The sequence below is a fragment of the Psilocybe cubensis genome, chromosome 2 (genome assembly GCF_017499595.1).
Source record: "Psilocybe cubensis strain MGC-MH-2018 chromosome 2, whole genome shotgun sequence".
In the NCBI taxonomy this organism is placed as follows: domain Eukaryota; kingdom Fungi; phylum Basidiomycota; class Agaricomycetes; order Agaricales; family Agrocybaceae; genus Psilocybe; species Psilocybe cubensis.
The window spans coordinates 3,206,783-3,233,866 of record NC_063000.1 but is presented as its reverse complement, the minus strand read 5'-3'; the positions used below and the strand labels follow the sequence as shown (position 1 = coordinate 3,233,866).

Sequence of the window (27,084 nt, the reverse complement as noted above, 5' to 3'; positions counted from 1 at the left end):
TGAGTAAATATTTATCTGCCTCGTATCGATCTTAGTATACTTAGAGGCATGAGAAAGATCTTTAAACGGATGAACAGAAGGGCGATGTAGAGGTTCCGGTCTTATTTAATTGGTCAGCCAGAGACGACTCCTACAATGTGGGAATACATTACAAATGTTCTGACACGATCACGTACTCTAGGACAGGGTTTCCACAGTGCACACAACTTGAACCGTTGAAGGTTGAACTTCCACTCCCGCGGTTATACGAGTCACTTGTAATATTTCAACGTACTTTGGTTACTGAGTCTGGTGAAACACAGATACATGACACATCAGAGCCCGTGAGTATTCAATATCTACTGGTGTAGTACTATGATGTTGAACCTGTCGTTTCAACTTTCAAAAGGCTGCACAAGGCCCTCCACACTTCCAGTGCATGTTGCATTCCGAATCAGAGATGCATTTGACGTAGCTATAGCTTTGGCTATAGGTCTTTGTCGTGTAACACCATTCAGCACCTTCAACCAATGGGAAGCCTGTATTGCATCCGGCCCAACAATATCCTTTCCAGCAGCCTCCTCGAGGAGCGCTGCAGCGAAAGCTGCAAGACGCCCGGCACCCAACCCATGCACCGGCTTCCCCATCACGGTAGTTCGTTGGCTTGAATTGGCCACAGTTCTGGAGGCATTTATCCATCCCCTCCGAGCAAGCCTGAGCGGTTTCTATACCCTCATCAGAGCGTCCAGTGAGCTTGCTTTGAGCAATGTTCAGACCGACACGCAGAAGATTAGAATGAGGAACTCACGGCCCCGAAGAAACCAATGCATTCGGAACGCAATATTCCTTTTCATCAGACCAGACCCAATTTTGGGGATTCTTGATACCGTTCTTCTTTGCATCATCTTGGCAGACAGTATTATAGGATTTCTGTGGGACGGGATTAAGGATAGGTTTCGTGTTATTGAATGCCGTCGCATTGTGTCCCTTTTTCAGTCCCATGGGCGCGTCTATCATTGCACCCAGGACTAGAGATCCAGCCGCGATAGCAACGAAGGTGACTGTAACTTTCATGATGATTATGGCTGTTTACTGAGCTTCTTGAAGTCAAAGCAAAGAGGGATAGAGAACTAAAGTTTAATTCGATACTTTGGCATTATATAGTAGTCGGTGACTTTGTAAAAGCATGGCTTTCAATAGAGGCTAGACACTAGCGCTGCACTCGACTCACAAAACGTTCTGTACATCTGGATTGGTCTTCGTACCATAGCGCTAATTTGGATGCATAGGCAGCCAATGTGAGCTAACTTACGCTCTGTCATACGCGTGAATAGTTGCTTACCTGCATTTCAGGTTTTCATAGTCTGTGTATTGTGAACAAAATTCACTACAGCTCTAGCTAACAGCGTAAGACTGCAGTAACGTTTTGCAATTCCAAACGGTGCTCAATCTGAATATTTAGGATTACAGTGGCGTAGGCCAGTAATTGTGGGAACCGTCTGTGGGCAAACTGCGCTGTACTTGCAACCAAAATCGACAAAAAACGAGAGTCCTGATTATTGAGACAAAACCCGCTATGTAGTGGGTACAAGATGCTTGAGTATGTAAGTATGTAAGTAACATTTTCAATCATATGCATAAATTGAGTACACACCATAGCGATTAAAACTATTTAAAAAGATCTACAGGCGCCACGCACGTCGCATTAACGTCTAACCAGCGCCGAGCACAAGGACGAGTCTCTGAGCACTCTTTACAGACTACAGGATTAGCATAGCCATAGGCCATCATCTCAATGCGAGAGCTTTGTTGGGTGTGACGTGATCGCCTGCTCAGGCCTGAAAGCGTAAGTGGTCGACAATAGCCACAATTTTGACCTTAAAGTAAAGTTTAGAATGTCAAATAAATTAGCCGCCTCAAACACTGACGACTGAAAAAATTTGCCCATCGAGTCTAAGCTGTCCAAGGGCGTTTATGGGTAGTTTGGACCTCCATGCTATGTCCTACCTAATTACGAGTGTCCTGGTAAATAATTATAATAAAGTCTACTCAATATAACAGCAAGGAATGGTATCTAAAACGATGTTCCATGTAGCTGTCCAAGATGCACAGCAAATCCATTAGATTAGATCGACGGGTCAGGTATGAGAATGCAGCATCAAGCATCTTTTTTGTGGATTGCATCGTTTACAACGGAACTTGAGAACTCGAATCTCCCAGATTCTTCTAGACGCTGAATTAGCACATCACCAAACGCTGTGACGGGAGTCAAAACGCCGCCCTTTTGCGCTAAGGGAGGTAGAGAATGAATGTTGCCAATTTTTCCAGGTTGGATTTTGGACGATTCTGATACTGGTGGTAACAGGAAGCAAAGAGCAGATTCGGATATCATGACTAGAGAAGGGGATCGGCGAAAATGAGACTCGAGAGTAACAATGAAACTCACTGGCTGTCAGTAAGTAACCGGGGTCGCCCTTTCCTTTAATCACAGTCTCGACCTTGAGGGAAGGAGAGGACGTTGAAGTGGTGATATTGGTCATTTTCAAGAAACCCTTTTGCATATCCCTTGAAAGTTGTTATTAACTAGGAATAAAAATCAGCTACGTAAAGGCTTACTCGTCTGTCGGGCCATCTCCAGATTTTGGCAAGAATGCTTTAGCAACATGGCGAATCTGGAGTCCTGTTCATATTATAGATTATTGTGACAGTGGCAACTGCTTACCGGCTTAACCAACAATAAACCAAACCCAATAAGCAGAGTCGCAGTCAATACAATGGCAGACACCGCGCCAGAGGTGACCATAAATTCGTGATAGCTAAATTGGGGACCATATCGAGCAATTTGTGAATCTTTGTTCTTGGCTGGTATGACGTCAGATGTCAGTAGACCAAGAATGAAATACAGCCATTCTCACCAGTCAGATTTTGTATTTCCAATAGTCCAAATGAGCGCTCAACGATAGCCTTGTTGGATGCAGCCATAACCCAATGCCCTCCGGTTAATGTTTTAGATCCAGGAATGACAAGATTGTACAAGAAACGGAAAGGCTGGGTTTTCAGGCCAATGAACGGGCTTATCGAGTACGGAAGCATAGACTCTTTGGTTTCGTTCTTCGGAACAGCTTCGAGCGCTACCATCATTGACGCCACTGTCCCTCCAGATACACCGCCCACAGTCATGACCGCACTCGTGGATTCGCCTGCGGCCAGATACTCCCCGGTAGGAGTAGGGCCAAGCGATTTCAAAGTTTTGTTGGCCAAATACGCAGTGATATCTGAAGGTATAGAATCAAATCCACATGCAGGTACAATGATTGACCCTGTTTTGGTGGCAAAATAATCGAACCTTTAGATGAATAGATCAGTCGCAGTCAGAAAACATAGATTTAAGAGCGTACTCGGTAATTATTCGTCTGATGAACGTCGTCTCCCCAGTTAGATCGACATAATGCACGCCATTGCGAACACATGATCTATATACCAGTATTTTTAAGAATTATCGACCCATTATAGAATGTAAGGACTGACCTGACAACTGGTGTTCCCCAGAGCCAGTATGGACCAACAGTGTTGATGACAACTCTAGTGCTCTTCACCGCCGCTTCAACCTCGTCTTCCTTGGTGACGTCGACCTGCACAAATTTAACTGAGCCCGATAAACCGAGCTCCTGAGCGAACTTTTTAAGCTTGTCCGCAGACCTTGCTCCAAGTGCCAACGAGAAATGTGCTCGTTGCGGGTGCACTGAGAGATAACGTGTGATGAGACCTCCTGTATAGCCTGTCGCACCGAGAAGGAGAATATCTGTCTTCTCATTCATCGTTGATGTGGTGGTGTTCAAGATGGCTCAATCATCGAATCGGGCTGATGTCGGCCTCGTCATTGTTACTTCTCACGCGTTACGGTAACGCTACAATCACAAGCCAGCGAACATCGCCTATCTAAAAATAGCTTGACGCTCACGCGCATATATTCGCAATTACGTTTATTTAATTACTTAGGAAACGAGGTTTGCGAGCTATAACAAACAAGGCTTGTACATCTACACATGACGGCCTACATTTTGCCTGGGGACATTGCATCAATTGCCTTTCTTACCGACCGACCAGAGAATACAACACTTACCGGAATTGGCCCATGACATTTCCAGGAGGTGAATAGCGGCAGACTAGGTATGTGGCTGGTAGCGTTGGAAAGATGGTTCCAGCCGGACAATTTGCCGATGCACAAGCAACCTGGGTCGTAGCCTTCCATACCACCTGTGGATTGAATAAGGCACTTAGTAGGACGGTGCTTCCACTTAGGCAATATTATGATCAACCGACCTGTGTAAAATGGCCAGTCGCGGAAGAAAATCCAGGGTTATTGTCTAGATACAAAGGGAATTGTTAAGCTTCCTACGAAACGAAGGATCAGAGTTAGGCGTACAATCGTATTTAGAGGCTTCCGACATCCACGCTTTCATGCCATCCGCCATAATGTTGCTACTGCCACTTGCTGCGTACTAGGAATTGGAAATACCGATTTAACATTTGAAAATGGCTTAAAGAGACAAAAGAAGTATAAGCAAAAAACGTGCAGGACGTACAAGGTTCTCTCCATAGTTTCCTCCGCTATTGAAGGCGCACGGCATTAGATAGACCAAAGGTAAAAGTAAGTTAATGACACACCTATGTTGAAACTTGCATGCCTGCGCCCATGAAAGTGCACCAGGGTACAAGTTAGCATTCCAGGTTACAGCTGATGCACCATAGGCTGCACGATTTGTGTTGTGAGAAGAGATAACCGAATTCATCCAGCTATCGTCAGCCGCTCTGGACTTGATTAGCTCTGCTGGCTCAACATCCACGCTCTGGGAGGATGGTAGCGCAGAAACAGAAGTGATAAGCGCAATGAGGGCGAAGAAGGTTGAGATCTTGGCCATTGTAGTCACAAAAATGAGCTGCATGAAAAGGCGGATGGGTTCAACCTTTATACATTTCGCCTGATGGTTTTGTGGGCACTGCGGCGTCTACTTTCGGTTTCAACGTCCCAAAGATAGTTTGAAACGCGGAAGTAGAATACGGTCCGATATATCGTCATAATTCATGTCGATTTTCTCCAGCGCTAACCAAATACGAGGCTAGCCCATCCAAGAGGAGTGGATTTCGGATGCTTACCATAGACCCATACTAGTGTAACGTGCATCCTTCATGCCTTGGGACTTCGAGAGACGCAGACCAGTCATATACCAGATCCTCAACCGTTGGACTAAGATCAGTGCCCTGCGTGCAACAGTGGTACTGGGTCGCATTGCGCAACAGAGTCATTGCTGCAGAATCCAGATGACAAGTAGAACCAGAATATTGTGATGTGTATCACAAGATGACGAAGCATTGGAAGCATCTTGATGCAAATTTAGAAATAAAAGAAGTGATCAATGACAAAAAGATGCAAATGCTCGCACTTGCAAACCGGAATTTGCCAGCAGCCATCTAAACAGGCGGGCTCTCGATGTGACAGTTTCTGTTGATATACCAGTCCAGACAGACAGCAACGGGGATACAGCCAATTCACCGTCAGCGCAAACGAACGATTGAGAATTGCGTCTATAATTTAAACAATCGCTTGAAGATATACAAGCAAGGAAACATCAAGCTACACAATGGCATACCGAATGACCCCAATTACCCTGAGACTAAAACAAAGAAGGACAAGTGACGAACTGGAGCGTACTAAAAACAATGCATAGCTCATACGCTAATGCTTATGCTTCCAGTGGCTTATTGGGAAATGGGCGCCCATAGCCTGTTATGCCTTGGCCACAGTGATTAAAATAGGCATAGTTGGAGCATTACTGTTAGATTCAAGGTAAGGCTGAGCGATCGCGTTCATGTGCCATATGATAGTGTCCGTTCCTAGTGAGAATTCTAGAGCTTCTACAAGTAATGCGAGGACGACCTCTGAGGAAGATATCCCAAATCAGTATAGACTTCCAGTGGCACAACATTTATTAATGAATTGACATACTCATCTCCAATTCTGCAAATTTGAAACCACTATGTGGAGTCGCGCAATCACTTGGGTTTAGCACTTACATAACGACAATAACACTCACACACATGCTCTTACACCAGCGAGAAATGTCATCCTATCGAGCAAAAACTTAAGGACCAACACCGTGTTCGGACAGCGAGAAAAAGGCATTACGTACATATGAGAATACACTCCGGGGACTCGCGCGTTGATTAAGGATTCGGGCAACGGCTGGAGCCACCTTTCCGGCTTCCACTCTTGAGAATCTACCCCCCAAATAGTTTGATTTCTATTCGAGCCTATGATAGACACAACGATGGTCGTTCCTTTAGGTACATCGATGTGGCTAATGGCATCTCCGTTGATACCTTGGATGGGAGTGGCAAGAGGTAGAACAGTGTCTCGTCGAGCACTAATGGAATGTATAAGTATGCCAAATATTATTCCAGGATACTATCAGGAAAGCCAAAAATTGGTCTTACGTTCTCTGAGTTGTAACTGTTGGAGGATACCTTCAAACAAGACGAGATTTATAATTATTTCGGTGAACTATAGCTGGAAAACTCACAGTCGTAAGGTTTCCTTAATGACTGCGTCAAGCAAAGGTAGAGACATGATTTCATCATGAGTAAAACCTTGTTCCCCAGATATTTTGCGTGCCTGTCGGATCTCTTCCCGCAATTTGACCTGGACATCTTGATGAAGTGCCAGTGTATGAATTACTCTACAGAGGGCGCTAGCAGTTGTATCAGTGGCCGCAAAAGCCAATAAGCTGATGATAAACCGAGGTCAGCCTATGTCATTCACTATAAGTTGCAGAACCGCACTTTATATGACTTATAACTTCATCGTCCGCCAGTTTATCGATAGTTGAAGCCGTGACATTGGCTCTCACTGCAGGGATAAATTGAGCAAAGCTAACAATTTGGAGAATAATGTAAAAACTTACTCAGTGCAGTGATGATATCGCTCCCTTTCCCATTTCTAGAGACATTTTGTCCTTCCCAGTGAATCAATGCCTTTTTCGATTTGAAAATATCGATAGAAGTATTATGCATGACTTGTACGATTCGGCGCATTTCCTGAACAAATTTCAGAGGCATGTGTTCGACTACGAATTTTCGAAACGCAGGACTTCCTATTGTAGTTATTTTCGGGGTAATAATGGTTCGCAAAAATGCATTTTGACCTGGAACATTGTTATTGGCATTTATTAATACTCAGAATGTCATCAAATAGACTCACTATACGATCCCGCGAGTTGCTTAGCTGCTTGTTCGTAAGGATGCTCAACAGAATTATCTGTGAGATCATCAAAGGTGTAACCCAGTCCAGCTTTACCAACTAGCTCTAAGGATAGTCGGGTCATCCAGCTCAGCATGTCAACCTGACGTACAACATAAGACGGTGCTTTTAGATGAAGAACAATTACTAACCTTGGTTGGTTTCTCATTCGCCTTCATTATCAGAGATTGTTGCACCTAATGATCAAATAAGATAATGAAAGTCGAAACGGATCTGCTAATAACCTTTCGGCCCACAGCATGGAAGATCGGAGCTATTGTTCCAGGAATTAAATATTTCAAGGCTAAAATTCTACGAAAACATACCTAGCTCGCGCATTTGAGTGTTTGAAAAGATTGGATTGATTATCTTTCGCAGGTGACTGTGTTCGCGGCCTATTTTGATAGCAGCTGAGTACGAGGACCAATGAACCGTGATGGGGATAGATCATACCGTGTGTGGTAAGAAGGCAATTTCCAAACAGATTTTTCATTCCTCTAGGTATTCAAATTATGAGAATAATTGTGAAAACGGTAACCAATACGCACTCCACAAACCAATCCGGTTGTCCGAAAACATCCTGTTCCTGGCATGCCTCAAATCGTCAAAAAAATCGAGCATATAATTAAATGAACTCCCGTATTTCTCACTTTTGCTACGATGTGATGAACAACGCTAGGATCATAAACATAAAGTTGATTAGACTTTTTGTATCGTTAGAGAATTAGGGCGGTTTTGTGTTAGCTGTAGGAAGCACGACGAACCCCAAAGGCCCCCTTGACTCGAACAATGGATCCATCTTGAAAAGTATTCAGACCAAATGTGGAGAGAAGGGATAGCCTGCTTACATTCCTGAGCAATCCTATCGTGGAATCCCCATGCGTCAGGGTTAAAAAGTTCGATAATCGAGCCTTAACAAAGTGTGCCCGTGTTAGATGGCGTACTATGATATCAAAATCAGCCTTACCAAACACCCAAGATGCTCCCGGAGGGCCTGGAATATTATCCAATGCTGTAGAGGCAGAAAGGTATCGTTTAAGTTGCCACACGGCAATTATAACCGCAAGAGACATTAGAGCCTGAATGAAGTCCGGCATTGGTAACAGTTTGGACTTGTTATCGGAATGATAGCTGCTGGTAAACAAGAAATGCTCAAGTTCTATATAGCGTTCCTCGATATTTTGTCTTGGGTGAATGATCCCAGCCAAAGAAAGGTAGTGTAATGCAGTAGCTGGGAAGAATTGGGCAATTATAGGCTGAGCGTGGACATTTGCAGTTCAAAAGGCGAGTATTCTTGTCTTGAACACATGTTTGACGTGTACTCGCTTCAATAAACATCGACATTGATGACTGAGGATTATAAAAAGTTGAGTTAAATGAAGATAACAACTTGGTATCAACACGACTCGGGGGTTGAATCGATTAAGAGAGACAGTAATAAGTGAGGTTGGTGGTACCAAGCTCCATGACAGGGACCACAAAGCGAAATTTCTGATCAGCTGATGAGTTTGTAGTTTCACGTGACCTACTGTTACCGTGTACGCGACGCGGTGGCAACGCGTTCGCTCGTGCGTAGATCCCAGTTGGAGTTAAACTCCGTCACTTTCTGGTAGGAGGTATAACCTGAACACTGCTTAGCCGCCCTTATACTAATTATTAGAATGAATATGTAAGGGAACGATCAACTACGGATGCTTCTTGCCACAGTCGGTCCAAATTGCAAGACTGGTACTGCGGTTAAACCTTTTAAACATTCTTCTATGCAAAGTTAGGTATGCTGACTACAATTTTGAAGATACAAAGCGCTCGATATTTGCATATTTCAGTACAGGTAGTAAAATGGAATCTACCAGGTACGTCCCTTCCAAATTATACCGTTGTAAGCTATATCCTTAATCTGAATTCCATATTTGGATTTACAGACCAGTGATGAAACTGGGGGGATATATCTACTTAAACATGTCGGCCAACATTTGCTCTGATGAACAAAGAAGTTAAGTAGCGATCGATGCAGATGTGGTTCTGTAAGATACATACGGGAACTGCCCAATGACGTTTCCTGCAGGAGAGTATCGACATACGAGGTATTTTGATGGTTGCGAAAAGATAGATCCACCCGGACAGTTAGCTAAAGCACACAAAACCTGCTTTGATCCCTTCCACACGACCTAATTTTTCAATATGAGTGAAATGATAATTGAGCCTATATAATAACAACAGGCAAAACCAACCTGAGTGAAGTGACCAGTTCCCGAGGAGAAACCCGGTTTGTTCCCTGTATAAGTTGCGTGAGCAAACGCAGCCGTGTGATGTTCATTCTGGGCCTCACAGTCATATTTCGATGCTTCATCCATCCACGATTTGACCCCTGGACCAAGGCCAGTGTTTCCAGTTCCAGCGAACTAAACAGTATCGGTAATTTGATTTTCAGAAAGACGAAGTGCTAAAGAGGTCCTACGGTAGCTTACAAGGTTCTCACCATATTTGCCTCCACCGGCGCTATGGTTTAGAAGGAATGCTGATTAGCTGTCAGGCGAGGACTTGGAGGCACAAAAGGCGAGACGAAACAACGAGAAGAGAGTCGTATTGACAAGGTCAAGACTAAGGTACAAGAGGGAGGGGCTCGACCTTTATAGGAAAATGGGGTCGAGCCCGATATGGTAATGGTAACTACCTAAAGAGGGAGACGAGGAGAGGTCATGTCATAACATCACCCCCTCCTTAAGAAACGTCGCCGGGGGGAGGCGTGCTTTGGGAGGAAAGATAAATATTAATAAGATTATTAGGGTCGAAGAGGGTATTACGTGCAGCCCAAATACAATGATTAGAGTCGAGGCCTTCTAGAGTGACATAAAAGAGAGTGGAATTGCGTAGAAATTTGTGGTCGAGGACTGAAGCAACAGCGCGAGTAGGGGAGTCAACCGCGACATCGGGGGCGGGTTGCGAGGGTTCCTGTAAGGGTGAAGAAGCGGGCCGGAAGGGGTGGAGCTTGGAAACGTGGAAAACGTTGTGTATTCGCCAACCGGCTGGGAGTTTGAGCCTGTAAGACTGTAGACCAACTTTCTCGATGACTTCGAATGGACCATGGCGCTTGTCGTCGAGTTTTTTACAGGGTCTGCTCGTCTTGATGTCGGATGCGTCGAGTAGCACGAGGTCGCCTGGTTGGAGGTCGGGGGCTGCTTTGTGTGACTTGTTGTATGCTCTCGACATTGCGTCCGCGGCCAATTTGAGTGCTGATGAGGATTCTGCGGCAAGGGCACCCATTTTCGCAGCGAACTCGTTCGCTTTCTTAACGGAGGTTGGGGAAGAGCGGACGGGTTGCAATGGACGGCGTGGATCGCGACCGTAGTTGAGGAAGAACGGAGAGAAGCCTGTTGACGTGTTCACCTTGTTGTTAATGGCAAACTCAGCGCAAGCCAGCCACTCGGCCCAATCGGTCTGCCGGTTGTTGACAAAGATCCGGAGGTATTGCTCGATTTCCTGGTTGGCGCGTTCGGTCTGGCCGTCGGTTTGGGGTCGGAAGGCGGTAGAGGCGTTCTCAGAGATGCCCAGTAGCGCATTCAGTGCCCTCATGAAGTTGGCGAGGAAGACCGAACCTCTGTCAGAGATGATGCGACGTGGTAGGCCAAAGAATCTCCATACATGGTCCCGGTAGAGCCTGGCCAAACCCTCGGCAGTAATTGTCTTGCGACACGGCATGATTCGCACCATTTTGCTGAGACGGTCGACCACCACAAAGATTGCGTCGTAACCTGAAGATCGCGGCAGGTCGACAATGAGGTCGACGGATATGACATCCCAGTTGCAGTCCGGAATGGCGTTTGGCGTGAGGAGGCCCTGGGGTCTTTGACGCAGTGGTTTGCATTTCTGACAAGCTGCACAACCGTCGACGTAGCGATGGGCATCGCGAGACAAAGTCGGCCACCAGTAGTCCCTAAGTACAAGCTCCACGGTCTTCGCCCGGCCAGGGTGACCCGCTGAGATAGAGTCATGGTTGGCGTGAAGGATGCGTTGACGGAGGTCACCTTTGTCTGGTACGTAGATCCGATTGTGCCAGGTAACAACCCCATCTGCAAAGAGCCAGCCGTCGGAGTTGCAATGACGGTCGTACATCTCGGCGAGCTGGTGTTTGTGCTGCTTGATTTCAGTGAGGAACGGGGAGTCGGGAAGGTCGACGTGGGATTGGCGGATGAGATGCGCTTTCAACAGAATGACATCGGCGTTGTCCTCACAACCCTTCTCGTGATCGGGGCGGCGAGAGAGAGCATCGGCGCACACCATTGTGGGACCGGGTTTGTGCACCAGGATGAAGTTATACTCAGACAGTTCCAACGACCAGCGGGCTTGACGGCGGTTAAGCTTTTGATTTGTCATGAAATATTGGAGGTTGCGGTGGTCAGATAAAATCTCAACGGGTGTGGAGGAGCCGTGTAGATAGCGACGCCAATCCTCCAACGCGCGCATGATCGACAGGAGCTCGCGGTCGTGGATGTCGTAGTTGCGCTCGACCTCCGAAAGAGACTTTGAAGAGAAGGCGACGGGTCGCCAGACAGAGTCCTGCAGTTGGGAGAGAACAGCCCCCGTCGCAAACCCAGAGCTGTCGGCTTCAATGCGGAAAGGGGCGTCGTCAAGAGGCAAAGCAAGAACGGGGCTGGACGCGGCAGCAGAACGGAGTTGATCAAAGGCGAGGTTGTGTGTGTCGGACCATACCCAGGCAGACTTACCACAGAGGCGGTTGAGAGGGGCAGCGAGTTTGGCGAAGGAGCGGATGAAACGGCGGTAAAAGTTGCAGAACCCGAGGAATTGTTGAACGTCCTTTTTTGACCTGGGAACGGGCCACTCCTTGATTGCTACCACCTTCTTGGGATCCATGCGCAGGCAACCCTCGGAAACAATGACACCTAGAAACTCCACCTCTGACTTCTCGAATTCGCATTTCTCCGGTTTCAGATACAAGTTGTTGTCCTTGAGGATCTGTAACACCTTATTGACGAGACGGCGGTGTTCAGCAAGGTCATTAGAGAAGATTAGAATATCATCCATGTAAATGATGACGTGACCTTCATCAATGAGCGTTTTGAACAAGTCATTCATCATGTTTTGGAAGGTGGCCGGAGAGTTGCAGAGGCCGAAATACATAACGAGGGGTTCGAAGAGGCCGCGGTTGGTGATAAAAGCCGCTTTGTGCTCGTCGCCCTCGCGAATGCGCACATTATTATAACCCCAACGGATATCGAGCTTGGTGAAGTATTTTGCCCCCTTGAGTTTGTCCATCAGTTCCGAGATGAGGGGTAATGGGTAGCGGTTGCGAATAGTCATCTCGTTGAGCTTGCGGTAATCCTGGACAGGGCGTAAGGAGCCGTCTTTCTTTTTCACAAAGAAGAAGGGTGAAGCAAAAGGTGAGATCGATGGTCGGATACGGCCTGTACGCAACTCTTCATTAAGAAACTCATCGGCAGCGGCAGATTCTATGGGGGACAGCGGGTAGATCTTCGCCTTGATGGTGTGGGCGTCAGGCTGGAGGTTGATGGCATGGTCCCAGGGTCGGCGAGGGGGTAACTTGTCGAACTCGGACTTCTCAAACACGGGGGCAAAGTCCTTGATGTAACGGTCGGGGTACGAGGCGGCTTCGCGTTGGGCACGTAGATACTCATGCACAATTGAGGGCTCAGGTGTGTGCGGTTTTGTCAGCTCATTGATGTCGACGCAAAGCATCTCGTCGTCGGGATCAATTGACTCACGGATGGCACGAGCCCATTCTTCTACTGTCGGTGCGTTGTCGTCGGGGGAGGCATCATCCTCGGTAACGTCGTCGTCGTCGTGGACCTCGGAACAGGCCGCAATGCGGCATTGTACATTTGCATCGGGGTGAGTCTGACGAACGACGTCGGAGCCGCAGGATGAGGGACAACGAGAGAAGCAGAGCCTGGCGAGCTTCCAATTGATATTCGGATTGTGGAAGCGAAGCCAGGAGAGCCCGAGTATGATCTTGGAAGAGCCCGTGTTGGTGACGGAGAACCGCAGGTTTTCAACGTGGTCGCCGATGGTGACCTGCAGGGTAGTAGTGTGGGTGATTGAACCCGCACTATTACGGGATCCGTCGACGTTGTAAACCGCAATGGGGTGGGGTAACTGCGTCAGTTCGGCATTGAGCAAGGTAGCAAACTTAGTATCAATGTAACAGCCCGAGGCACCGCTGTCAAGCAGCGCAACAACATCGACGGGGGCGGCAACAGCAGAGGACTGAACGGACATGGGGATGTGCATAGAGTTGCTACCCAGGCGCGATATGTACTCCTTCTGTTGACGGAGTTGACGCAGAACCTGCAAGGCAAGATCCTCGGGTAGAGAGCAGAGGGCATCAATGAGTGATTCGTCGATCTCATCCCAACGTTCCTTAGATACCCACTTGAATAACATGCGGCGACAGGACGAGTAGTTAGGGTAGGAGGTCTTACAGCGTAGCAGCAGGGACAAAGCGGCGGATTTTGGGGAGTTGCCAGCGGTGTTGGGTGTTTGGGTAGTGGTAACAGTGGTGGGGGTGTCAGTTTGCACGTCGATATGGCACAGGATGGACCCGTCGATGGGCAAGGGTGCAATGCGAGATGGTTCCTCGTCGGGCACATCTTCGCACAGGGCTCGGGGAGGGGGAGGGCATGGGAAGGGGCATTGAGGGTGTTGGGCAGGGGGTGTGGGTAAGTTTAGCTTAGAAGGCAATGTGGTTGTGGAATGAGGAAACAGTTGTATTGCAGTAAGACATACAGACAGAAACTCTTTAACCGTCGAGGACACATTCAACACTCGGCGGCTTGTACAAAATCCTCCTGAGCGCCATCCTCCTCTTCACCCTCAACAACCTTGAAGATCTCCTCCCTTTCCTCCTCGGGTAGGGCAGCAAATTCTTCGACAAGATTGCGCGCTTGTAAAAGGCGGTTGCGAGAGTTACGGCGGAATTGGGCATCGTAGGGGCGAGGACAGTTGCGGGCGAAATGACCCCGGGTGCCACAGTTGTGGCAGTTAACAGTTGCGGGGTCGACGCGAGCGCGTGGAGCGTTGACGACAGGGGCGGGTTGAGGAAGTGTTGCATGTGGGGCAGGGGTTGTGGTGCTGGTAACGACAGTTGGTTTAGGAGTGGTAGTAGGAACGGTGATGGCGGTGGGGTAGTTTGGGGTGGGGTTGGTGTTGGTGTTGGTGTTACGGAGATGGGGGGGATGATACGTGTTGCGTCGCGCATGCGCCAGGGTAGCGTCAACCTCCGAGAGACGGTGAGACTGCTCCAGTGCGACTCTACGCCATTCCTGCCACGTTGTGGGTGCGGGGAAGACCCGAGTACATTCCCTGAGTAGGTCGGGGCGCAGAGCCTGCTTGAAGTGGAAGACAATTGCTTTGTCATCGAATGCGGAGCGTCGTACGAGACCGTCAAAGGCGATGTGGAACTCCTGGGTCGGAGTAGAGCCTTGCCTGATGGTGTCGATGCCACGAGCGGCATCGTCCTCGGTGTAGTGGGACAAGAAGGTGCGCTTGAATAACTTCTCGAAGTCGTCCCACGTCGTGATGACGTAATCGCCGGACTCAATGTCCTCCATCATGAGGACACGCCAGTCGCGGGCCGCGCCGGAGCCGCAGTGTGAAAGACAAAACAACACCTGAGTGCGTACGTCGTCGAAATCCTGACGATTTGCTGAAATATATGCGCGGACCATAGCAAGGAAATCAGGGCAGTCTTCAGAGGAGCCATTGAAAGAGGGAGGCTTGTTTAATTTGGGTGCACGGCGGGCAGGTGGAGGTGTAGCGTGAGTGTGAGCGGGGCCTCGCAATGTGTTGAGTTCGTCCAAGGCTGTGACCATGGCGGCGATGAAGGCATTGCGATTGTCGCTCAGGATGAAGCGTAAGTTACTAGGAGTGAAGAAAACAGGCCGCTCAGTCGCAGGGGGAATACCAGCAGAGCCAGAAGAGCCACCCAAGGGGTCGGTTGTTGCAGACGACCCCTGGTTGACAGTGTTCAGTGCGGCAACTTGGCCAGAACCAGGGTTCGGAGTAGAGCCAGCATTGTCGGACGGAGTCTGACCCGCGTTAGCACCGGAGCGTAAGGCAGTCGGCATGAGGTAATAGATGGGAGAATTAAAGGAAAATGGAACGGTTTTTACTGTATACGATAGAGTAGCGATCACGGAACGGAACCTCTATGAAAGAGCCGAAACAGAGAAGAAAGACGACGGGGCCCGTCCAAGGACGAGGTTTAGGTACGGAGCGGTAGTAAAGATGGATACGACTGCGTCGTACACGGCGAGAATGACGGTTTGCGAAGCGAGCGAAAGCGGCAGAAAACAAGCGAGCCGTGGCGGGCAAGAACAGAACGTGAGACAAGACACAAGAGGTGACTATATGCGCTTTTAAGGCGCGGCGGCGTGAAGGTATATGCGCTTTTTAGGGCGCTTCAGACACAATACGGAGGTAAGCGTTTGGTTTTAGTCTTGACCTGATGTCAGGCGAGGACTTGGAGGCACAAAAGGCGAGACGAAACAACGAGAAGAGAGTCGTATTGACAAGGTCAAGACTAAGGTACAAGAGGGAGGGGCTCGACCTTTATAGGAAAATGGGGTCGAGCCCGATATGGTAATGGTAACTACCTAAAGAGGGAGACGAGGAGAGGTCATGTCATAACATTAGCATCAGTTAATCTTATGAAACGAAAATATTGGATTATCCAACCTGTGACGGAATTGGCATTGCCTAGCCCACGCAAGTGTACCTGCGTAGAGATCATTGCTCCAGGTGACGGGCGGTGCGCGATATTGGGCACGATACTTGTTGTGTGTGTTGACCACTTCGTTTGTCCAAGCATCAACCATAGTGTTGTTGAGGTCAAGTTCGTATTGAATTTGAGGATCCGGTGTGTTGAATCCTACGTAAATGAGAGATTTAAGTACATCTTGAGCAGTGGGTAATGCGAGGACTGCCGTCGCAGCTATGAAGGCTGAACATAAAGCTAGAAGTTTGAACATATTGAAGAGACACAGGGGATTTACGGCCACGAAATATGTCCCTTCAAAGCATCTCATTAAGTAGTTCTCCATGCTTGTTGCCAGAAAGCACGGTGTTTAGTCAAAACCATGTCCCGAGATGACCTTGTACTGCCATCAGGCAATAGTGTGGATGGGCGCCTTTTACGAGACTGAATACAAATCTTAGATTCTGGTGGCGTCAGGTCATTATAATCCGAAGTTGGGTAGCACAGACAGTGCTGCCACGTTTAGCGTAAAATAAAAACATGGGGGCGGCGTTGTTTCATGGCTTAATACAGGTTTTGGATTATGTTAAATCTGCTGTTCAGGGTACAAGATGCAACCTGGAAATTGTCTGTCGTCCAAACATCTGTGATGAAGGTTGCAAATGGTAGAATTTGTTGGGGTGTTGCGAGAATTATGGTAAAATGTCAGATCGTAGTGGAAGAACATGCATCCAGGAGATATTTCTTGACCACCCGTGAGTCCGCGACGGATCGGAGCTCCAAAATTTACCAACCACGGCAAACCAAGGCCTTCTCACTGTCAACTGAGCTGAACAGTTTCCAGTGCTCTCATATTCTGTTATTTTGATCCTTGGTAAAGACCTTTCTTATACATCAGTCATCTCTATAGCTGACTTGCCGGTGGTTAGTGCTTCTACAACACGTAACGCGCGGGCGCAATGTCTTTTTCTGACATACGGTATATCTTGGCCTCCGACACACTCCTAGCGTCTTTTATCCCACTAATCATTCTTGTTATCGGATATAAGCATTTCTCCTTCAACGTCTCAAATTTGCGCGACTTGCTCTCCGTCGGGTATCGTAAACGACCTGTCTATGGATACTTCTCCCTGCCCCGAGCCTACTTTTCCTTTGACCAATATGCTCAACTTTCTGCACGCGAACTTTCCAAGATGCGCGCATCTTACAGGAAACTTGGAAGGGCTAATGAAAAGATTGGTTTCAAGATCGGCTATCCGAAAAAACTGGATCGACTTCAAGAAGAAATTGCCAATAATGCCACGATCACCGCTGGTATCACATCACTCGCCCTTGACGAATTCCCGTCTCTCAAGACGAATGTCGATGCACCTATCGACCCAAATTCTGCGGACCTTGGAAGGGTCCGCGAATCGCTGAAGCACTATGTTCGGGACTGGAGTAGTGAAGGCAAACCCGAGCGGGCGCGTATATTTGCACCAATCCTTAAACTCCTTCAAAAAGTTCCTGCAAACTCAAGACAGGACTTGAAAGTACTCGTTCCTGGTTGTGGGCTTGGGAGATTGGCATGGGAAATATCTGAACTTGGTGAGTCACTCCATTGCTTTATCTCTTCTTTCTAAGCGACGGTCGTGTTTAGGTTTCGACACCACCGCGAACGAGTTATCCTACTTTATGATCCTGGCTCTAAGATTTCTTTGTTCTGAAAAGACGACAAAATCGGTCAACCAGCACAATTTGGCCCCTTATGCCCATTGGTTCTCTCATCAACTAACCAACGAATCGTTGTTCAGACAAATTTCCTTTCCTGACGTTCTTCCTCGGTTCAGTTCGAACTTTCATCTTGCCGAAGGCGATTTCTTGGAGCTGAAAGCACCTCTCTCACACACCTCTCATCTGAAAGGCTATGACTTTATCATAACGCTCTTTTTCATTGACACCTCTCTTGACGTCCTCGCTACTTTAAACCACATCTACAATCTATTGAAACCAGGAGGAACATGGGTTAACCTTGGGCCTCTGCTATGGACAGGGGGTGGACAGGCCAAGCTTGAACTCAGTCTTGAAGAGGTACTGCTCGCTGTTGAAGAAATCGGATTCATACTCAATGCTGGCAAAACTGGTGCTGGTTCGCGTAAAACAATCGAATGCGAATACACTGGCGACAAAAATGCCATGATGCGCTGGATATACAAAGCTGAATTTTGGGTTGCTACAAAACCCCAATCGCTGTGATAAGTAGACGGCAAAACCGCTTTCGACGTGTATGTATTGATGGATCTCAATATACCCTTTGTTATCCCTACAACGAAGAGTATGACTTCTTTGGGAAATTCGATGGTTTATCATCAGATAAACTGTGTCTATTTCCACCTCTGCCTTTGAGCGCGATCGTCCTTCGTTTCCTCGTTTTTCGTTTGTCTTCACGTGATCGCGGGTGTAGCATTGTAGGCCTGTGGCACGAGGCGAAAGCTTGGGCCCAGAGTCGTCAAAACGATGCAAACTGATGTGCCTCTCATCAACGGTATTTATAGCGTGAGTCAGTAGGATGCGCAGGGCACAACTTGCTTTCAACTCCCACCTCTGACCCCGAGTCCAATAACTGTAAACGCCCACTTGACGCCCAGAATAACTTGGAAGCTGTTCTCCGTTTGCCGCGATGACCTCATTCTATGTGTCGGAGAACATCTCTTTCGAAATCCCGTGGGAAGACGTTAAATCCGATCGCGCCAAATTCTTGGACGATCCAAACATCCTTGCTCGAAATGACACTTCGCGAAAGCAGCTCCGCGAACCTCAGTACACTCCAAGGTCTGGACGCGTCGTTGCAGGTAATAAGCGAGTAGCACAATATCGGAATACACAAGGATATAAGTCGGGTGGCGGGCAGGTCCTGCAAAGTATTACAGCCACACCGGCGCTTAACCATTCTAGCTTTGAGGTGCTCCCCTGTCATTGCTGATGTACCAGCAGTTGCTAATGTCAACCTGCTAGGAACTTCGAGTCGAGTGTTACGCGCAGTCCCAGATCGCAAAAGGTTGCCCGCCCTCCGTCGTCGATCCCGTCAAAGCACCTTGGGCGGTGATTCCTCCTGTGTACAACGCATTTTTAGACACCTCTGATGATCAGAAGGAAACTGACACAGTCTTGACCGACGTAACGATGAAGGATTAAAGCCGTCTACCGCCCATACTACCTCTCCAGATTCTTACCAATTTCTTTTGTCAGATTTAGGCAGTTGTACATATCCCAATACAGTTATACGGTGTTCATAAAAATACAACCATCAGAGTAAACTGCGAGTCAATTACTATTGTTACAGTATCAGAGATAAAGACACATAACAGGTCCATGATGTTATGATGATTTTGCACTTTTCGTGGAGAAGGACCATGCAGGAAACCTGGAATCTGATGATCCGCACGAGTAACCGTCCTCTTCATACATGCCGGAGAATTGACTTCTCGTGCCATACGATTTGCTATAAGAGTCGCAGAACATTGAAGAGTTCTGTATGGAGTCTTCAAAGATGGTAGTAAATGATATGTCGGTTGTGGAATCTTGTTCCGACGACGATGTTGTCTGTGACTCTACGCTTTCAGGTGCCTCGTTCGGTTTGGCCTTTTCGGTTGCTACATTGGTATAACTTTCCTTTTGGGAGGTCCCGCCAGTACCCTCTGTCTGTGATGTAGTAGGCAATGAACATACAGTCCGTGGTGACGCCTCTTTATCTTCTGCAGAAATGGTCTCCCGTGTCAAAATGCAATAGAACATCATTGTGACCACGACTAGGTTGGATACCAGTAGAGCAATCGCAGCCTGTAAGTTGTGTTACGTCTTTAGTACCTGAATAGAGAAGTTTTTGTCGCATTAGCAAATACCTCTATTTGTCCGACCATTCGAATGACCATGCGAGATTGCGCCCCGAAGCGAGCGTTCAGGGCCCAAACAATACAGAACGCTGTAGATGCAAACAAAGACAATATACTGCTCGAGAAAAGCGTAAGTATCAAGGTCCGCTCGCGCTTCGGAAGTTTGATTTTCCAGAGCATTGTCAACGGTGTGACGATGAGCAAGATGTCAGCGACGAAGTCCACTTTGTCCGGCGATCCGTTAATGCATGCGTGTCCATGTCATTTAGATATGCACTTACGCGCCAGTGATGTGAACACTGCTGCAGAAGGTGCTGGTCGATTTTTGACACAGTCAATGAGGGGCATGCGGTACCACTTGACCAGCTGGTTCTCGCATTCGAATATTGGCATGAGCACGTTTGGTATGTAGAGTGCTATAAATAGCACAGTGAGAGCGAACGCGATTCGTCTGCAAGCGTGTCTTGGTGGAAATATTCTGGCGATGGACAAGGAAAGGCTAATTCGCGATATCCTGTTGATTTTCAGTGCTCAAGTTGCATGGGAACCCAGCGTGCCCAGGGGCACTCACCATATAACGGTAAAGTACATAAACGTACCGAACCAAGGGGAAAAGAGCAAGCTTTGAGATGTTCCTAATAGGCAGTTGGACCGTTTGTATGGAGTTTCTTTTCACATGACACAATGACTCTCACCCACAGCTGTCGCTGCCAACCAATCGATGACGACCAGAAAGACATCTACGGAGAGCGGGATGAAGACAATCCAGTCATCCCACCACATTCGCCTCGTCCGCCAGCGATGCACAAGGCGTACGGTAGTAGACCCTGCACAGACTATCTGCAGAAGGAGAGTGGATACTGCGATAGAAAATTATTGATTTAGAATTGGCATTACGGATAAGCAGGTTAATCCGAGCGCACCTTCCCATGCTACTGTATGTTGAGAGGGTTGAGGCGGGGACATCGCTTTGGTTGGAAGCGGTTCTCAATTGACTTGGCCATGAATTAGAGGTATAAGTAGGAATTGAGCAGAGAAGACATAATGGCTAAGGTGTGAAGAATCTCACGACCAGGAGCTCACCTATTTTAAGGCGTCAGTTTATTTATAGACCGATGAATACCCGTATTTTCACCCAATTTGTAGCCTTTTATGGCTGATTTCTAGTCAATCAGACGAAGTTCTTGCAATTACCGAACGCCAATCCTTCGAAACTTTGTACAACAACGATCGTTTATGTCCGCGGCGGCCATAACTACTTACATAAAGATGTGTCCAGAAGAGTCCAAGTTACTACAGGGAGGAAAGTGCAAATACAGAATGGAAACAAGGTCATGGTGGTAGAGATGGTGAGTGGCTGGCTTTACTTTTTTCCGAGAAAGACCAGGAGAACTGAGAAGCATTGATATTATTTTCTTCATCGTAGCGGGAGAATGTCGATTCGTGAACAGAGGAGTTGGGGAAAGAGGATTGTTGGGTAGATTCGTCGTATATGGAGGTTAACACCAAGGACGGACTCAAAGATGACTGTTGGGTTATAATTGTCGACTGGGCTTCCAAGTTAACCTCCTCTACCCTTAACTGGGTTTGTAGAGTAGAGGTATTTCTGGTCGATTCTGAAATCTGTTTCTCTGTTGATGGTGCTGCCTGTGGTTGAGGCGGGCGCTCGGCAGCGGGGTCAGGAACTATCTCTCTTCGCACAATGCGATAGAACAGCATGGTAACAACAAGTAAGTTGCAGACAAGTAACGAAATACCGGCCTAGGAATATGAGATGATGATAGCTTTATTCGCGAATTGAAAACGCTCACCTGCAATTGACTCATTATTCTCAAGATCAATAAAAAGTCTGGCCCGATTCGGGAGCTGAGACCCCAAATCACGCAGTAAACAACAGATGCAAGGAGGGGCACCAGACTGCTAGAGAAGAGGGCGAGTACTAGCCGGCGCTGCGTCCGTGGAAGTTTGATTTTCCACAGCATGGTTAGCGGAGAAATGACCAGCAAAAAATCTGAAAGAAGGTCCACTTTGAATAGCAGGGTCAGTTGAATGAAATAACCAACTTTAAAGCTCACGAAGATACTTACAGACCATGGTGGCATAAAGGCCGACCAAAGCACCTTTATTATTTACACAATTTTTAAAAACCATATTATACCATGCACTGGACGGTTTGTAGCAATCAAATGTCGACATTAAGACATTCGCAATAAAAATAATGATAAAGAGTGTGGTGATTGCGAATGCAAAACGACGACAGGCGTGCCGAGGGGGAAAGATTCGCGCTATTGAGAGCGCAAGGCTGATTCTCGAAACCCTGCAATAGGCAGCTTGACTGGTCTATTTTTTTTTTGGATCACAAGAGAAAAGAACGTACCATACGATAATGTAAAAAAGAAAGGTGCCAAACCAAGGCGAGAATAAGACGTTCATAGAATTGGACTCCACTGTGAAACGGATGGAGCATTGGTACCTCGTTATGAGCAAGCCAACGGGAAAGGCAGCAAGTATTGAAACACACCCCCACCGCCAAGATCCAACCACATAATAACGACATCCAGAATATTTCCAAGAAGAGGGATGATGGCAATCCAATCATCCCACCACATACGTTTCGTGGCCCATCTGTGTCCTAGGCGCACGAATGTTGATCCTATTGATACTACTTGCAGTAATGTGATGCAAGCTTCATTTCGGGAGTTAATATAGAAGGAGGGGAGGTCATTAACGGAACCGTACCTTTCCATGCTGCGGGGTTTACAGTCATAACACGCGAAATGGCGCTCGAAGGTGAAGATAAGTCCTCAAGTGGGATAGATCTGGTTCTAGCAGTAGAGGGTCCTCATTCCAAGGACTCTGGATCGTGATGCAAAAATGTTGTGGAAAAGCTACAAAGGTACGACGATGAGGGGGATAAACGGTATTCAATGGCAACCTCTTAGACTACCAGGCATAGAAGAACAGCAGGGTGTCTGGAAGCAAGTTTTCAATGCTGCCACCGTGTAAAACTCGTTCTGTGGTGGTTATTTTTGGCCGTCACGGGCCATCAATCTCCGCCAACTTGGTTCTAAACTTCAACGAAAGGAGAAAGTTGAAGAAGAAGATATTATTATCCCCACACCGGAAGACTATATGGAGTTTATACCGACGACATGTACTTGAGGGCGACGGCAGTTTGCGACCAGGCTAAATCCTATCGGCGACAGTGTGAGACGGTCGCATACTATTCAGGAGCAGGCAGAGCTCAGAGATTGCTTGTAGGCGCTGAATATGTTTTATGTTGGATGAAATCAATTAACGGGCACGGACAGTGTTCGCATTACTCCGTCTTGTCTCCGTTTATCCGTCAACGCTCCCTAAATCCAACGCCAGTGTTGTAGGTTTACCGGTCCTTTTCCATTAGCGTTAGTGAGGACAACCTGTTGTATAGAGGTGAACAACTGGAAAGAAATGAGAAAAGTTGATTGAGATATCCGAGAATGTTTGATGGAAACAATAGGTAGGGTCCGTGCGCCATCAAGGGGTGTGTGGGATAGTTTTATGGAAATGGCAAGGTGTTTGAGAAAAATGGGCTGGACTGCTGTTGTCGTTGTTCGTCTTTGGTCGTTTGTTTTTTGTCGTTGTTCCCCGCGTCTTCGTCGTTGTTCCCGTCGTTGACACCTCATCCACGCATTAAGCGCCCTTTTCTGCGCAGAGTCTTCGTTCAATTCTCTCCTTGTTGAACTTTTTCTTCTCTTTTGCGTGCGTGTCTTTTTATTTTACCCCAACCACCACTCTCTTTTGCTGCTTAACAGCCCACACGCTCTCTACCCTACAAGTTAGTATCTACGTTTCTCTAACTCGTTTTCCCCTTTTCTTTGCCATAATTCCCGCCGTTGCCATACATACACCTCCATTTTACCCGCTGTTCTACCCCTTGCCCCCCACCAAATGGACGACTCCCAAGCAGCCTTTGTCCAATATCCTTCCTACTTTGAAATCGATATGATGAAGGTATATGCCTCCGTGTTCTCCTCCTTTCCGTGCTCACAACCCCTTTTCAGCGCTCTATGGAAACCGCTGGTGGCCCTGATGCTAAAAAAGCGCGTTGGTCTCCCACTTCCGCCTTTTCTGCTCAAAACAACGGCACGGCTGTTCAAAATAACTCGTCTCGCAGCGATGCTTTCGCCAACTATGGCTACGGGCCCAACGCCAACATCGCACAACCCGCGTTCAATAGCTCCCAGGCCAACGGGGCCTCGTTTGCTGGCAGTCCCCTATACTCGACCCCTTCTCTTGCGGTCAACACTCAGACTAACGGGAATGTGATGAATGCTCAGCTTAGCCCCAACACAGCAGCAGCATTTGCCGTTCAACAACAGCAGCAACAGCAGCAACAACAGCAGCAGCAACAGCAACAGCAGCAAGGCAGCCCTAATGGCACCTACAACGCCTTCAATGCTTACAACATGCTGGGTATGGGTATGCCGGGCATGGGAATGCTCGGTAGTTTCCCGTACAACGGGCAAATGGGTAACTTCGCCCAGGTGAGCACCCGAACCCCCTATCTCGCATGCCAACAAGGCAAGCTTATGCACGTTGCCACCAACGCAGAACTTTGCCCAGCAGAGGTTGCCTTCGCTCAACCTGAACATTCCGTCTGCTCAAGCCGGGGCCTACTCTCCCGTCGCGCTCACTGCCGCACTAAATGCCTCGTCCAATGCTACTGGTCGTACGGTATACGTCGGCAACCTCCCCGCGACCGCCTCTGTTGACGAACTGTTAAACCTTGTCCATTTCGGCCCTCTCGAATCAATTCGCGTCTTGCCGGAGAAGTCGTGCGTCTTCCTCTCCTTCTTGGACGGCGCCACCGCTGCGGCGTTCCATGCTGATGCGACCATTAAAAAACTGTCGCTCCATGGCCAAGAATTGAAGATTGGTTGGGGAAAGCCATCCCCAGTACCAGCTCAGGTTGCCCTGGCCATCAGCCAGAGCAACGCCAGCCGAAACGTCTACGTTGGCGGTTTGGACGAGGGCATGACGGAGGAACAGCTCCGCGATGAGCTGAGCCGATTTGGTCTTATTGACCAAGTGAAGATTGTCAGAGATAAGAACATTGGATTTGTTCACTTCTTGAGCATTTCCATTGCGACCAAAGTGAGTATTTTTATTTTCTATTCTGTTAACACAATGTAAATATTTTTTGCACAGGTTGTAAACACCCTGCCTACAGAACCCGCTTGGGCAGGCAAACGTGTCAACTACGGCAAAGATCGATGTGCATACATCCCCAAATCGCAGCAGGCCGCTGCCCAACAGGCACAGGCCGCCGCGGCTCAGTCGCTCGTCGCACAACAAGCGATGTCTCCCCAGCAGGCGAACTTTGCTCCGTTCAATAACTACACTGGCGCGCCATTCACGCCAGTCGACATAATGGGCGCGGGCAACATGGCGAATGGCATGGGTGTACAGGCAATGAACAGGACGGTGTACCTTGGAAACATTCACCCCGAGACAACCACGGAGGATTTGTGCAATGCTATTCGCGGAGGTGTATTGCAGAGCATTAGGTATATGCAGGATAAACACATTGCTGTACGTCTTTTTTTTCTCTTCTGTTTACCGCAACACTTGTTGCGGTATAGGTTCCATATGGGACCCGAACAAACAAGTTAATTTTGACCCTTTCCTTTGGTACTTCTAGTTCGTGACCTTCGTCGACCCTGCAGCTGCATTCACATTCTTCCAGGTGGCGTCGTATCAGGGCCTGACCCTGAACAACCGCCGCCTGAAGATCGGTTGGGGCAAGAACTCAGGACCGCTCCCACCGACACTCGCCCTCGCTGTGCATTCTGGCGCCACGAGGAATGTGTACATTGGCAATGTCGAGGACTACGAGGCATTCACTGAAGACAAGCTCAAGCGTGACTTTGGAGAGTATGGGGATATTGAGCTGGTCAACTTTTTGAAGGAGAAGTACGTGTTTCTGGTTTCTTTCACATTTCTATTTTAAGAAATTGATGGTATATGTGTTTTTTTAAACGTAGGAATTGCGCGTTCGTCAACTTTACGAACATTTCGAACGCCATCAAGGCGATTGATGCAATTAAGAACAAGCCGGAGTACGCTAACCTGCGCATCGCGCATGGGAAGGATAGGTGCGCGAACCCACCTCGTTCTGGACCGCAAGGAGGGTCTGGAGCGAAGCGCATGGCGAGCGGCAACGGCGCAAACGGTGGAGATGCTATGGGTGTCGGCCTTGGCGTTGGCGCCCTGGGTGATGGAAACGACGACGCGGACGCCGCGTTTTTGAACGGAGATGACGAACATGTGGATATGCATGTGGACGGCATCCAGACTAATGGTGCCACGCTCTAAAGTCACTAGTGCCCGGACGGAAAGGGGGGAAATTTTGCTTCGTATTTCCTTCAATTTCCTGTTCCTGTGGTTTTTTCTGCTTCTTCCTTCTTCATCTCCCTTTACTTAACCATACCCCAGAATTATGTCACTCGTGTTTGTTTCGTGTTCTAATCTTTTCCCTTTTAAACCTTCGACCTTCTCTTTACCTTCTCTTTTTCTTTCTAATTGCGATTATTGTGTGTAAACAAGATTTTTAATTATCGGATACCCCTTTTTTACACACGTATCGCTGTCGCCTATTGATTCGCCACGCCACACCACCTCACTCCTCCCGACTCGACAGACCCTTACCGTTGTTTCATAATCTCTGGCCGCGTATCTCTATGCCTTCTTTCCTTCTTTTTCATATATCTCTGCCTGCTTGCCTGTTTCCCTGCCTGTTCTCTCGCCGTTCTCACCCGCAGTCGCTCTTTGCTACGAAACACATCCTGCGATATATCAAATCGAATCGAGTCAATAATCCGCTGCAACCTCCCCTCCCAAAAAAGCATCTCGCCTGCGCCCTCTTTCATCTTCCCTCTCAAGTTGGCGCCTCCGCCCTCCTGTGGACGTTGATAATAATGGAGAAATAAAAGTACGGCTGTCCAACAACCTCGGGATATTATTTCATCCTCCTCTACCCTCCCAATCTCCCTTTCCCTTCCGACTTACTTTACTTACTTACTCACTTGTAGGTTAGGTTTGTGTTTTTTGGGGCTTACTATTATCGTAAAATATGCTTGTAGTTTCATTTTGTTTCGCTCGATTTTTTATTTACTTCCTTTAACTTTTCTTCGAGAAAACAAAGTTTATTTTACACGTTTGTG

The 27,084-nt window shown here is 47.8% G+C and overlaps 10 protein-coding genes across 10 annotated transcripts; 3 read left to right on the top strand and 7 right to left on the bottom strand.

The window, feature by feature from the left end:
• Nucleotides 1–374: 374 nt before the first annotated feature.
• Nucleotides 375–1,053, bottom strand: JR316_0002557 (uncharacterized protein; the record flags this gene model as incomplete). The annotated part of the gene is made up of 2 exons (XM_047888349.1): nt 375–693; nt 788–1,053. 2 exons carry the CDS (start codon nt 1,051–1,053, stop codon nt 375–377), a joined length of 585 nt encoding a protein of 194 aa, XP_047753272.1.
• Nucleotides 1,054–2,137: 1,084 nt separating this feature from the next.
• On the bottom strand, nt 2,138–3,797 carry JR316_0002556 (Putative trans-acting enoyl reductase; the record flags this gene model as incomplete). The annotated part of the gene is made up of 7 exons (XM_047888348.1): nt 2,138–2,373; nt 2,426–2,544; nt 2,596–2,651; nt 2,702–2,841; nt 2,895–3,325; nt 3,378–3,452; nt 3,508–3,797. The coding sequence occupies 7 exons, from the start codon at nt 3,795–3,797 to the stop codon at nt 2,138–2,140; spliced, it is 1,347 nt and encodes a 448-aa protein (XP_047753271.1).
• Nucleotides 3,798–4,019: 222 nt separating this feature from the next.
• JR316_0002555 (Pathogenesis-related protein PRB1-3) lies at nt 4,020–5,139 on the bottom strand (the record flags this gene model as incomplete). Its single annotated transcript, XM_047888347.1, has 8 exons — nt 4,020–4,044; nt 4,103–4,236; nt 4,303–4,346; nt 4,406–4,481; nt 4,566–4,590; nt 4,648–4,892; nt 4,947–4,961; nt 5,137–5,139. The coding sequence occupies 8 exons, from the start codon at nt 5,137–5,139 to the stop codon at nt 4,020–4,022; spliced, it is 567 nt and encodes a 188-aa protein (XP_047753270.1).
• Nucleotides 5,140–5,767: 628 nt separating this feature from the next.
• Nucleotides 5,768–7,615, bottom strand: JR316_0002554 (Cytochrome P450 monooxygenase 91; the record flags this gene model as incomplete). The annotated part of the gene is made up of 12 exons (XM_047888346.1): nt 5,768–5,919; nt 5,987–6,015; nt 6,075–6,107; nt 6,171–6,404; nt 6,475–6,504; nt 6,561–6,716; nt 6,820–6,886; nt 6,942–7,181; nt 7,238–7,379; nt 7,429–7,473; nt 7,522–7,550; nt 7,603–7,615. The coding sequence occupies 12 exons, from the start codon at nt 7,613–7,615 to the stop codon at nt 5,768–5,770; spliced, it is 1,170 nt and encodes a 389-aa protein (XP_047753269.1).
• An 8,247-nt stretch (nt 7,616–15,862) lies between these two features.
• On the bottom strand, nt 15,863–16,281 carry JR316_0002553 (uncharacterized protein; the record flags this gene model as incomplete). Its single annotated transcript, XM_047888345.1, has 2 exons — nt 15,863–15,906; nt 16,029–16,281. The coding sequence occupies 2 exons, from the start codon at nt 16,279–16,281 to the stop codon at nt 15,863–15,865; spliced, it is 297 nt and encodes a 98-aa protein (XP_047753268.1).
• Nucleotides 16,282–16,966: 685 nt separating this feature from the next.
• Nucleotides 16,967–18,242, top strand: JR316_0002552 (Carnosine N-methyltransferase; the record flags this gene model as incomplete). The annotated part of the gene is made up of 2 exons (XM_047888344.1): nt 16,967–17,594; nt 17,647–18,242. 2 exons carry the CDS (start codon nt 16,967–16,969, stop codon nt 18,240–18,242), a joined length of 1,224 nt encoding a protein of 407 aa, XP_047753267.1.
• A 424-nt stretch (nt 18,243–18,666) lies between these two features.
• Nucleotides 18,667–19,181, top strand: JR316_0002551 (uncharacterized protein; the record flags this gene model as incomplete). The annotated part of the gene is made up of 2 exons (XM_047888343.1): nt 18,667–18,948; nt 19,002–19,181. The coding sequence occupies 2 exons, from the start codon at nt 18,667–18,669 to the stop codon at nt 19,179–19,181; spliced, it is 462 nt and encodes a 153-aa protein (XP_047753266.1).
• A 183-nt stretch (nt 19,182–19,364) lies between these two features.
• JR316_0002550 (uncharacterized protein) lies at nt 19,365–20,845 on the bottom strand (the record flags this gene model as incomplete). The annotated part of the gene is made up of 5 exons (XM_047888342.1): nt 19,365–19,826; nt 19,889–20,103; nt 20,161–20,295; nt 20,575–20,739; nt 20,803–20,845. The coding sequence occupies 5 exons, from the start codon at nt 20,843–20,845 to the stop codon at nt 19,365–19,367; spliced, it is 1,020 nt and encodes a 339-aa protein (XP_047753265.1).
• Nucleotides 20,846–21,211: 366 nt separating this feature from the next.
• On the bottom strand, nt 21,212–22,646 carry JR316_0002549 (uncharacterized protein; the record flags this gene model as incomplete). Its single annotated transcript, XM_047888341.1, has 6 exons — nt 21,212–21,640; nt 21,691–21,890; nt 21,967–22,043; nt 22,257–22,326; nt 22,401–22,532; nt 22,619–22,646. 6 exons carry the CDS (start codon nt 22,644–22,646, stop codon nt 21,212–21,214), a joined length of 936 nt encoding a protein of 311 aa, XP_047753264.1.
• Nucleotides 22,647–23,809: 1,163 nt separating this feature from the next.
• Nucleotides 23,810–26,236, top strand: JR316_0002548 (Negative regulator of differentiation 1; the record flags this gene model as incomplete). The annotated part of the gene is made up of 6 exons (XM_047888340.1): nt 23,810–23,872; nt 23,923–24,405; nt 24,473–25,015; nt 25,070–25,453; nt 25,563–25,834; nt 25,906–26,236. 6 exons carry the CDS (start codon nt 23,810–23,812, stop codon nt 26,234–26,236), a joined length of 2,076 nt encoding a protein of 691 aa, XP_047753263.1.
• Nucleotides 26,237–27,084: the final 848 nt, after the last annotated feature.